General features: G+C 39.3%; 1 protein-coding gene across 1 annotated transcript; it reads right to left on the minus strand.

The window, feature by feature from the left end:
* Positions 1-4,136: 4,136 nt before the first annotated feature.
* Positions 4,137-11,292, minus strand: LOC106996139 (uncharacterized). The gene is made up of 4 exons (XM_077947959.1): positions 11,166-11,292; positions 10,767-10,862; positions 7,517-7,613; positions 4,137-7,083 (listed from the first exon to the last, which is right to left on the minus strand). The coding sequence occupies exons 1-4, from the start codon at positions 11,284-11,286 to the stop codon at positions 5,976-5,978; spliced, it is 1,422 nt and encodes a 473-aa protein (XP_077804085.1). The 5' UTR covers positions 11,287-11,292; the 3' UTR covers positions 4,137-5,975.
* Between the last annotated feature and the right edge of the window lie 575 nt (positions 11,293-11,867).

Raw genomic sequence — 11,867 nt, forward strand, 5'->3', positions numbered from 1 at the left:
GGAGGGGGTGGGGGGTTATCCACAGACAGAGGGAAAGAGCCAAGCTCAAGAGGCTAAAATGAGAAACAGAAAATCAAATGGATTCTGTGGTGTCACTTGGACTGATGCATACCCATCCATCATCTGTCAGCTGTGACAAACTTCAGAGAAGAAAATAAGGGGTCTCCAATGCCTTGGCCTTCTGGCTGACATCTCTGGGAATATATCTGTCATGAGCTTGGACTGCTTTGCTTAGGGCTAAGGTTCAGTGCTTCAGAATACAACTGGCCATTCCAAGAATGACTGAACAAATGAAACTGGAATAAAACCAGAATGGGCTGCCCTTTCCTAAGCGCCCTTGATGTGTCAGGTGTTTTAACCCTCACAACAACTGCATGATGGCCCTTGGAGCTGGGGGTATGTAGCCATTGTGGTGTTCCACAGAGGCCCCTCCATAACTCCCACTTTATAGTTGTGAATACTGTGGCAGAGGGCAAAGAAACTTACCCAACCAAGGTCACATAGCCAGTGAAAGATGAAGCTACTCTTGAGTGTTCAAATCTGAGCATATCTGGCTACCAAGCCTGAACTATGTCCCCTACACCCTGTACCTCTCCAAGTCTGTTGGAGTGATAGGCTTGGTCTTAGCTCTCCTTCCAACTTGTTACACAAGGTGCTGACCTACTTTACAGGGACAATTAAGTGAGCAAAGGAAGGCGGTGACCCGAGTGAAGGTGAAGCAGAGCTGCATTAAACACACATTTGGAGTTACTTTTTCTATCGTACACAGGAGGGTCCATCTCAGTCCAAATAGAATGGCAGATCAGGCTAAATGTGGTAACCACATTCCAGAGGCTTATCACGATAGCCAACTAACCCTTGAATATTTATTCTTTCTATCAATGTACCTTAAGATCAGAAGTTACTTTTCATAACCATTGTACTGCTTGTCTTTGGGCAATAGGAAAAGGTTTGGAAGGAAGATGGGGCTCTTAGAGTGAATCATTGATACAAGCTAGCTTTTGATATACGTTTTGGTATATCAAAGATACACTTTTTGGTGGCAATGTCTGATTTATTTGTAACATCTTGGAGAAGATTGGAATCTCTTTTTCTTTCTGTATCAGGCCAGGACAATAGGAGAAAAGGGACGGCAGATCTGTAGAGAATGAGAAGGTGACTTGTTTAGGGTTTCCTGCCCTTGTGAGGTAGGGGCTCAAGGATTAGATTTAATCCCTCCATTTGCAGTGAAAGGAAGAAAACTCACTTTCCCACCCTCATCCTGGAGGTTACTTATGTTATTTGCAGACCCCAACTTCTGCCTCTCTGTTGAATACACTTCTTATGCAGGTTGCCCTTACTGTTGTACATTACCAATGGGAGAAAGATCCAAGGCTCTGGAAAGGACAGTGACAGTTGTCCTACATTGGCTAGTTCCAAGACCCTGAGGGAATCACCAAGTCAGTAATTAGGCAATTTCTTTTCTTTCTTTTTTTCTTTTCTTTTTTTGAGATGGAGTCTTGCTCTGTTGCCCAGGCTGGAGTGCAATGGCATGATCTCGACTCACTGCCAGCTCCATCTCCCAGGTTTAAGTGATTCTCCTGCCTAAGACTCCTGAGTAACTTACAGGTGCCCGCCACCACACCCAGCTAATTTTTGTATTTTTAGTAGAGGCAGGGATTTCACCATGTTGGTCAGGCTGGCCTCAAACTCCTGAACTCAGGTGATCCACCTGCATTGGCCTCCCAAAGTGCTGTGATTATAGGTGTGAGCCACAACGCCCGGCCAGTAATTTCTTAAACTTTTATTTTTAGCAACTCCACATATATGAGAGCTCTCATAATGTCCTAGTCAATAAAAAGAAAAGTTATTGAAGCTATAGATATTGCACCCAGGGATCCAGATCAAATCTTAAGGAAGGAAGAAGCTTAGAGGAGAACTTCACCCTGCCACTCTCTCATTGGAATTTCCTTCAAACAACGTGTGAGGTGTCAGCCCCATTTGAAGAACTAGTTTATATATCAGAGCATGGCCTGAAAGTCAAGTCATCATGGCATCAATTCTGGTCTTTTTTTTTTTTTTTTTTTTTTTTTAATAGAGACAAGGCCTCACTATATTGCCCAGGTTGGTCGTGAATTCCTGGGCTTAAATGATCCTCTCTCCTTGGCCATCCAAAGTGCTGGGATTACAGGTGTGAGCCACTGTGCCTCACCAGTTTTGGTCTTATAGATGACTAAGTGTTTTGGGGAGGGTATTTCAGGTGATGTGCAATTGCTCTATTCCTCTTAGACATCCCAGAATCTGGTCACAACCTCCTTTTTTCCACTACTCTTTTTCTATATGCACATTAAACCTGTTCTCCGCTATTTCCCAGTCTATCAGCCCCTTTATGGTGTCAGTGCTTCCTGATCTATCACTTACAACAGGGCTTATACTGGCATTCTCAGATCTTTGTTTTTCTTCCACACCTGTCTTTTCTATCCCCATTGCTGGACCTGTGTTCATTGTCTCCACTGAGCTACCGAGTGCCATTCCATAACACTGTGCTGACTGACTCTATTACAGATTTATGAGCTCCAGTCACAGCTTGGCTCTCAATCCTATCCTGAAACCTTTTTATTCTCTTCTGGTTGACTGCCATTCATTTTTTTCTACAGCAGCCATTCCAGACTTTCATTCTCTTCAAACTTGTTACTCCACCCCACCTTATAAACTCAATAAGGAATTTACCTTTTATGTCTCAATTTATCTGTAGTCTTTACCAGTCCTCACCACATTCCCTGCTATTTCAGAGGCAGGTCTCTGGGCATATACATATATATTTTGTCTGTTCCTAGTGACTCTTTGTAAATATGTTCAGGTTTTCTCCATCCTAAGATAAAAATTCCTTTAAGCTTATCTCTTCTTCAGACTCTCTGTGCCTTTTTTTTCTTTACCATCAAACTACCTCAACAGTCTTTCTTCTACTCCTTTTGTCATTGTGAGCCACTATAGCCAAGCTTTGTGTCCACCATCCCAATGAAAGGCTCTCGTTTGTGATGACTTGCTTGCAGAACTCAGCAGCCTCCTTTTGTTCTCACACTGTTTCATCTTGTCACAACATTTGACATCATTTGGACCTCTTTCCTTCCCTGACTGTATGCTATCTCTGGATGAGTTTACCTACTCTGGTGATTTCATTTAGGAACTTTGTCTGTGTGTATAGTGATGAGTCTCTTATCAGAATCTGTAACTACCTATCGTATGAGCTTTTCCCCAAGGTTCAAACTTGTATTTCCAAATGACTACTCTCCTTTTCCATTTTGCAGAAATGTATCCAAATTTGCACGTAATGTATCCAAAACTGAGCTTATACAACCACTATGGAGAATGGTTCGGAGAACTAAAAATAGAGCTACTGTACAGTCCAGCACTCCTAGGTATATACCTAAAAGAAAGGAAATCAGTATATTGAAGAGATATCTGGACTCCCATGTTTATTGCAGCACTGTTCACAATAGTCAAGATTTGGAAGCAACCTAAGTGTCCATCAACAGATGAATGAACAAAGAAGACGTGGGCTGAGTACAGTGGCTCATGCCTGTAATCCTAGTACTTTGAGAGGCTGAGGTGGGCAGATCACTTGAGGTCAGGAATTCAAGACCAGCCCGGTCAACATGGATAAACCCCATCTCTACTAAAAATACAAAACCTAGCCAGGTATGGTGGTGCATGCCTGTAGTCCCAGCTACTTGGAAGGCTGAGGCACAAGAATTGCTTCAATTTAATTTAGACAGTGTTTTATTTCATATTTTACTGCTACATTCCATCAAGAAATTTCTTGTTTTGATGTTATGACAAGTCAGCAAGTAAAAAACACATTTCTTTGAAAAAATACTTCTAAGCTCAGGCTCTTAACATATAAATATAATGCACAAAATAAATATACTGCAAAAAAAACCCTACCCACCTACAAATTGCTGTATGCGTCATTTCTGAAACATGTAATATTTATAAAAGCATAACTCTACATTGCTTTTATTTTCAGTTCTAAGTAAAAGAAAAACTTACTTTGTAAAGTGCTAGATCATAGGCTCAAGGGCATAAGGTGTCTGCCACAACTACTCAACCCTGCTGGAGTAGTGCAAAGACAGCCACAGGTCAAACATAAACAGATGTTTTTGTTTGTATTCGTGTTTTCAACACTTTATTTATGGACACTGATATTTGAATATCATATAATTTTCATGTGTCACAATATTCTTTGATTTTTTTTCAACCATTTAGAAATATAAAATCATTCTTAGCTTGCAGGATACAAAAATGGGTAGTGGGCTAGATCTGTCCGATAGACCATCATTTGTCAAACCCTGACTTAGCATAGTCAGGATCTGCCCCTAAATCACTTCTAGGAAAACAAACAACAAACAACCAAATCAAGGCACTGGCAGCAAGAAGGTGGGGGATGAATGTTGGGTAGCCAACTTTTTTTTTTTTTTTTTTTTGCAGCGTAATTCACAAAATACAAATAATGATGATAATAACCTCTAACATATAGCTCTTGTGTCTCAGACACTATTCTAAGTGCTTTGAAAATTTCAACTCATTTAGACCTCAAAGCAATCCTAAGATGTTGTCACTATCACTACTCTTTTATGGGAAGGGAAATGAGGCACACAGAGTAGCATACCCCAGGCTGGAATTGGGGCCCAGGCAGCAGGAGTACAGAGTTCACACCCTTAACTATTTCATGTTGCTTCTATGAGGAAGAAAATGTTGGTGAAGAACACTTAGGACTCTCTGACAAAATACAAATGCAGATAGCTCTGCTCCCTGCTCACACATCAACAGTAAGATACATAATACTTCTTACATTACACTATTTGTTTTCACTGTATAGATTGTAATAAATATTACTGTTTTTAGCTGTTTAAAAACAGCTCAGGCTTTTGCTATATATAAATGTGTCCCTAACGCAAAACTTGGCTGACATTTGAAAATTTTACAAAAACATTTTAACTTCTTTTTGAAGGATTAGTTTAGTACCCCTGTCTATATCCATTTACAAACACTAAAAAATAGGAGAAAAATAAGCCTTATAATTTAAAAGGAATACTACACTTACAATACAAATATTAACAAGAGTCACTAGTGAGACTTAATGTGCAACATCTTCATACACATAATAGTCACTGAACTAAGGTTACATATTCCATATGTACAATTATGGATGGATTCCACATGCATGTTGAACATCCGTAAGTTACATGTTATAGCACACTCACATACAAAGTCCTATATACTAAAAGACATTTAATGTATGTTTAATGATGTTGCCTGATAATTTGTGCTTTTTAAAAGCTTCATATATGTAGACATTTGCAGGTTTCCTTTTAAAATAGAACAATCTTGGCATCAGATCGGCGACATGATTTCTAGTATAACTGTTTCCCTCAGTACAAATTATTTGAATTTTTGTTGAACACCTCCCAAATATTTAAAATATCTATCCAAGTACCAGTGATCTGACATTGAATGAAACAGCAATTCTTAATAAAGGTTTCTATATCTACCACTGTCTTTGCAGTTATCCCTTTGAATTCTCTAGTATATGACCTCCAATTGTGTAAAGAGATTTCTGGATACTTAAGGAGCTTCTCACTCTTGAACTTTTGGATGTCTACAGCTGGCTGCCCTGACAGAAAATGTACTGACATTCCTTTACTTACAGGAGTTCTCTCCTGTGTGATTTCTATGTTGCAAAACAAAAGTATGCCTTCTGAAAGGCTTCCCTCCTGTTTTACAATTTGCATGACTTCTGCCATTTATGTTATCTGGGATTTAGAAAAGTCTACAATATGATAAAATTTTCTCCCAAATAAATGTACAGAATTTCTCTCTATGTATTTGCTGATACACAGAATGAGCAAAGATTGTAGCTGAAAATTTCCCTATATTGATGTGATTCATAAGATGTACCTCTTGTGTGACTTATCTGATTGTTCTGAAGGATGAATTCAGTCAAGAGAATTTCTCAACTCATCTTGCTTCTCAGCCTTCCTCTTCTTTGTGTGTATCTTCTGATGTGCAGTGAGTTGTGACTTCTGGATAAAGGTTTCCCCACACTCCTGACACTCATAGGGCTTCTCCCCTGTGTGTTTTCTCTGATGTATAATAAAATGTGACTTCTGAGAAAAGGACTTCTCACATTCCTTGCATGCATAGGGCTTCTCTCCTGTGTGAGTCCTTTGATGTAATCTGAGGACGGAATTCACAGAGAAAGATTTACCACATTCTGTGCATTCATAGGGCTTCTCCCCTGTGTGTTTTCTCTGATGTTTAGTGAGGTCTGATTTATAGTAAAAGGTTTTCCCACATTTATTACATTCAAAGGGTTTCTCCCCTGTGTGAGTTCGCTGATGTACTGTGAGGTCTGACTTCTGGTAGAAGCATTTTCTACATTCCTTACATTCATAGGGTTTCTCTCCTGTGTGAGTTCTCTGATGAGTTCTGAGGTGTGAATTCCTAGAGAAGAATTTCCCACATTCCTTACATTTATAGGGTTTCTCCCCTGTGTGTGTTATCTGATGTACTGTGAGGTGTGACTTCTGGGAAAAGGCTTTCCCACACTCCTTACATTCATAGGGTTTCTCCCCTCTGTGTGTTTTCTGATGTACCATAAGGTATGCCTTCACATAGAAGAACTTCCCACATTCAGTACATTCAAAAGGTTTCTCCCCTGTGTGTGTTTTCTGATGTTCTATGAGATGTGGTTTCTGGTAGGAGGATTTCTCACACTGATTACATTCGTAGGGTTTCTCTCCTGCATGGGTTCTCAGATGTCTACTGAGAGATGATAGGTGGTAAAATATTTTCTCACATTCTTTACACTCGTAGGTTTTATCTCTCGTGTAAATTTTCTGATGTCTTGTGAGGTCTTCATTTTTGGAGAAAGAGTTCCCACATTTGTCACAGTCATAGGATTTGCCCTTTGAGTGAGTATGCTGATGTACTATGAGGGCAGACTTCTGACAGAAGAACTTCCCACATTCCTTACATTCATAGGCTTTCTCTGTGGTACGAGTTTTCTGATGTTTAACTTTCCTAGACAGAAAGTTCCACATTCACTAATGTGTAAGACTTTTAAGGCTTTTTCCCCCCACTAGGTGTATTTTCCAAGTACCTCTGAGGACTGATTTCTAGAGATGCTCCCATATTTATTGGTTCCATAGGGTTTCTCCACTGTGAACATTCTCTGACCTGCACTGTAGTTTAACACTTAGTAAGGTGAATCTGCATCTGCATTCTATTCACAGGGTCTCTCAATTGCCTGCTTTCTGTTTTGTGTAATCAAGACTCCCTTTATTATTTAATTCAGAAGAGTAAAAAGACTACTTCAAAGTTTCAGTCTCCTGATCCTGCACAAAGTTTCTATGAAAAGGGGTATTCCCATTTGGATTATATTCCTCGGGATTTGCTCTGCAGTGTTAGTTTTCTCATAGTTAGTATTAACTAGTGTCCTCCCATTTCCAGTAACTCCTTCAAGACTCTTGCTTACAAATCTTTAATCTTAAACATTAATTCTTGAACTTGCCTTGAATTTCCAGCTTGGCTTTCCCGGTATCTTGATTCTAGATCATGAATACTCCATAGGTCTTCTACAAGGGAATCAAAAATTTAATACTTTATAAACATGAACACATTAATATTGTCATAGCATTGATTCTTAGGCTTCAGGTCAATTTCTCATAATGAAAGAACCTCAAATGCAAATTTCCTCTAGCCCATTGTTTTGGAAAAATAAACTAAAACAAACACTAAAAACTGCTGTCACACAAAGAAGAAGGAATCTAGTTGTAGACCCATGTACTCTGACATTTTTACAAGTATGACCTTAAGAGCCTGGAGGCAAAAGTTAACGACAAAAACAAAAACAAACAAACAAAAAACTGGGAGCGGAGAACACAGGACATTTGAAGTGTTGCTGAACAAGAGTGTGGGAAGTATAGAGAATGCTGTGAGCCCCTTAAGGACCATGAACAGTAAGCAGGTTAAGCAAAACTACTGGACAACAGTGTTCCCTGGAATTACATGGAAGACTAAACTGGAAGAAGGAGCTGAAGTATACTGAAGTATAGGTCTTTATTCCCTCAAACCTAGATTACTGTGCTAGGATTGCTAGTATTTAGCAGACAAACTTCTACTTTATTTCCTCTTCATCCATCTACAGCAATCTATGTGTCAATACTAAAGGGACTTTCTCAGAACATCAGTTTCCTCAGGCTTAGAGGAAGAGTCCTGTAGCTTGGGCTTTCACTCTCCATCTAGCTGGCTTTGTTTTCAGGACAGGAAGATGGAGGACCACATATATCCAAAAGGAAAGATTTTCTTAAAAGCATCAGGATAAGCCATCTATATGAGGATGAATTCCTAGTTGTAACACCAGAGATTTTCAATCCTGAACATATCCTGACCACCAAATCCTGCACTTCTAAAGCACTTGTTACTTATGACTCAGCACTAGTCTTGAATTTCAATTTCATCTCTTGCTTTCTCCATCTCTGCTTCCAATTTACTACAGGATCTTTAAAGGTTCAGTTATTAAACATCTTTCTAGAATCTTTAGTGACCTTCATATTTATGCATCTTTAAATCCATGAAAGCAAGTGAAAGATTATCAGTAGAGGCTTGGGGTTGGAATTTCATAGCAATGGTGGGGAATACATAAGAAAAGTCACTTGACAGGGACTTATGCAATGTTAACTCAGATACACATGACATAAGATCATATGTATGGGCCGGGAATGGTGGCTCATGCCTATAATCCCAGCACTTTGGGAGGCCAAGGTGGGTGGATCACATGAGGTCAGGAGTTCGGGACCAGCCTGATCAACATGGTGAAACTCTACCTCTACTAAAAATACAAAAATTAGCTGGGCGTGGTGGCGGGCACCTGTAATCCCAGCTACTCAAGAGGCTGAGGCAGAAGAATCACTTGAACTGGGGAGGTGGAGGTTGCAGTGAGCTGAGATCACAACACTGCACCCCAGCCTGGGCAACAGAGTACAACTCCATCTCAAAAAAAAAAAAAAAAAAAAAAAAAAAAAAAAAAAAAAAAGAATAAATCTTATGTTTGGAAAACATTTAAGAGCAGAGTAAAATGGAGATTAACAGGTGTCTTGACACCACAAGGAGAAATAAGTTGCATAGGCAGGAGAGGGCCAGACTAGCTCTTGACAGAAAATTTATTTAAATGAATATTACTAATACCTCCTTACTCTTGTAAGATTTTTATTTTGTCTAAATGACTTAATACTAAATGACTTAATACTGAGTCAGTATTAGTCATACCATGCAGGCTTCTGGCAATGTACATATGCTGCATTACACAGCTACTGTGGGAATTTAAATCAACAATTTTTGTTTTGGCCTAACAAGGAAGGAAGTAGAATAAGCAGAACTATCTTATAAGAAAGTAAAAATACAGGATCAGAATATAAACAGGGCAAAGATGCTGGAGAGGTCAATTTTAGGAGTCCTCATCATAAAAACCAGTGCATTGGCCTTAAGAATGGATGAGCTCTTTCAGGACTTACTAAAAAGCACAGAGCAGAAAGTAGAGAGTGTCTGTCTGTTGTTAATTATTTTATATATGTTTTATTTCTTTTTTTCATGAACATGAGTCTCACTATGATCCACCCACTTTGGCCTCCCAAAGTGCTGGGATTACAGCCGTGAGCCACCATGCCCGGCCAGTCTCTTGTTAATTAATATTCTTTCTTTCAACAAATATCTAGTGAGCAACTACTATGTACTAGGCATTGTTCCTGATACTGGCAACACATCTGTGCACAAGTTAGGAAATACATGACAAACATTTAAGGAGGCAGGATGAGATTGTTGTAGTGTTATCTAAATAAGGTGCAGTAGATTTTAGGGAGGTTAAGCAGTGCTTTGTGGGAAGGATAAACACTGCATAGTAGGAAGTAGTAACTCTGAAATGAAAGAATTGATGAGCGGCATAACAATTTCTAATCTGAGCTCAGAGTTTAAAGAAAAAATGGGAAGTTAAAATTGGTGCCAAAATAACTGAGGTATTTTGTTGTTAATAAAAGGAGGGAGATGCCATTTAAAAACGTTATAAGTCAGATTTACAAACACTTTATAGTTGCATACTCTAATGGCAGGGAGTAACTGGTGATTCTAGAGAAAAAGACAAAAAAAATCTTACAAGGGTAAGGAGGGATTAGAGTTTGTATATAGGAAAGAGAAGTAAATCTATTTAAAACATGTCTAGCAAAGGAGAGAATTTAAGTGGAGAGAACAAAAATTGGAGGTATGACTTAGGTTTTTTAAACATGTGCAAATCAAGTGTCCTTAATCGTTGCCAAAACTATAAGGCATTTATAAAGAGACTGCCAAGGCCGGGCGTGGTGGCTCACGCCTGTAATCCCAACACTTTGGGAGGCCGAGGAGGGTGAATCACCTGAGGTCTGGAGTTCGAGACGAGCCTGACCAACATGAAGAAATCCCGTCTCTACTAAAATTACCAAATAAGCCAGGCATGGTGGTGTATGCCTGTAATCCCAGCTACTCGGGAGGCTGAGGCAGGAGAATCACTTGAACCTGGGAGGTGGAGGTTGCGGTGAGCTGAGATGGCAACATTGGACTCCAGCCTGGACAACAAGAGTGAAACTATGTTTCAAAAAAAAAAAAAAAAAGTGAGAGATTGCCGAAAAATATATTTCAGAAGGCAAGAGGCACCAACCACTCACCAGTAACATGGGATATAATTTCTTCTAACTCACAGGGCAAGACCCGATGTGGAAATTCTACTTCTAATATCCACGGCTCTTTCCCTTGCTTCAACTTGAAGACCGCATTTGGTTTATTCACATGGTAACCTGTGAATGAAAATATGAAGGAAATGATACAAATTGTTTGGAATTTAGGGACTGTGAAAGATGAGGAAGTGGAGTTTCAGGAGAATGATGAAGGTTGCAGTTAGGCTTGGCAAATTTAGATTCTTTCAGTGGGGAGACAGGGACACAAATATTTTTTCTAGTACCCAAAATGGATTTATTAACTTCAACCTCTGAATCATAGCTAATGTCAATCATTCAACCCTATAGGGACCTCTTACATTCCAGCAACCAAGAAGGGAGATGCAAACTAGCGGGATTTACACCTGCGGAAGTTTTCCTCACCCACTGAGACCAGGTGACTATAGTTTTCCAGCATCACATCCTTATACAGAGTCCTCTGAGCAAAGGTCAGTAACTTCCATTCCTCCTTGGTGAATTCCACAATAACATCCTTTAATGTCATGGGTCACTGGAATAACAAACTTCAGTTCAATCTAAAGTAACCAGAATAGATAGCATACCATTGAAAAGACATGTGAGCTAGCTCTTAGTGTACTAACTGCAAAGTTCACTCTGGAGAGTTAGAATATGTGCCATGCTGTACCCTGCTTTATTCATAGAAGGAATATTTGTTCAGTACATATTTACTGAATTCCCACTCCATGCCTGGAACTCTACTGAAGATACAAAGAAGAAAAAAAAAAAACGAGTGTCACATGCTGCATAATGACATTTCAGTTAATGACAGAATCCATATATGATGAAGATCCTGTAAGAAAATGCAGTATTTTTATTGTCTGTTTTCTATGTTTAGATACATAAATTCTTACCATTGTGTCACAAATTGCCTACAGTGTTCAGTACAGTAACATACTATATAGGTTTGTAACCTAGGAGCAAAGGGCGACACCACATAGCCTGGGTGTGCAGTCAGCTATACTATCTAGGCTTGTGTAGGGACATTCTATGATGTTTGCATGATGAAGTCACCTAATGATACCTTTCTCAGAACATATCCCCATCACTAAGTGACACATGACTCTA

The sequence above is a fragment of the Macaca mulatta genome, chromosome 9, assembly GCF_049350105.2.
Source record: "Macaca mulatta isolate MMU2019108-1 chromosome 9, T2T-MMU8v2.0, whole genome shotgun sequence".
NCBI classification, from domain to species: Eukaryota; Metazoa; Chordata; class Mammalia; order Primates; family Cercopithecidae; genus Macaca; species Macaca mulatta.

Coding starts and splice junctions, on each gene's coding strand:
- LOC106996139 (XM_077947959.1), bottom strand. CDS start 11,286: ATGACATTAAAGGATGTTATTGTGGAATTCACCAAGGAGGAATGGAAG. Junction 7,614..10,766: donor TCCACATCGGGTCTTGCCCT/GTGAGTTAGAAG, acceptor CCCTTGTAGAAG/ACCTATGGAGTATTCATGAT. Junction 7,084..7,516: donor ATGTTTAAGATTAAAGATTT/GTAAGCAAGAGT, acceptor TACACATTAGTG/AATGTGGAACTTTCTGTCTA.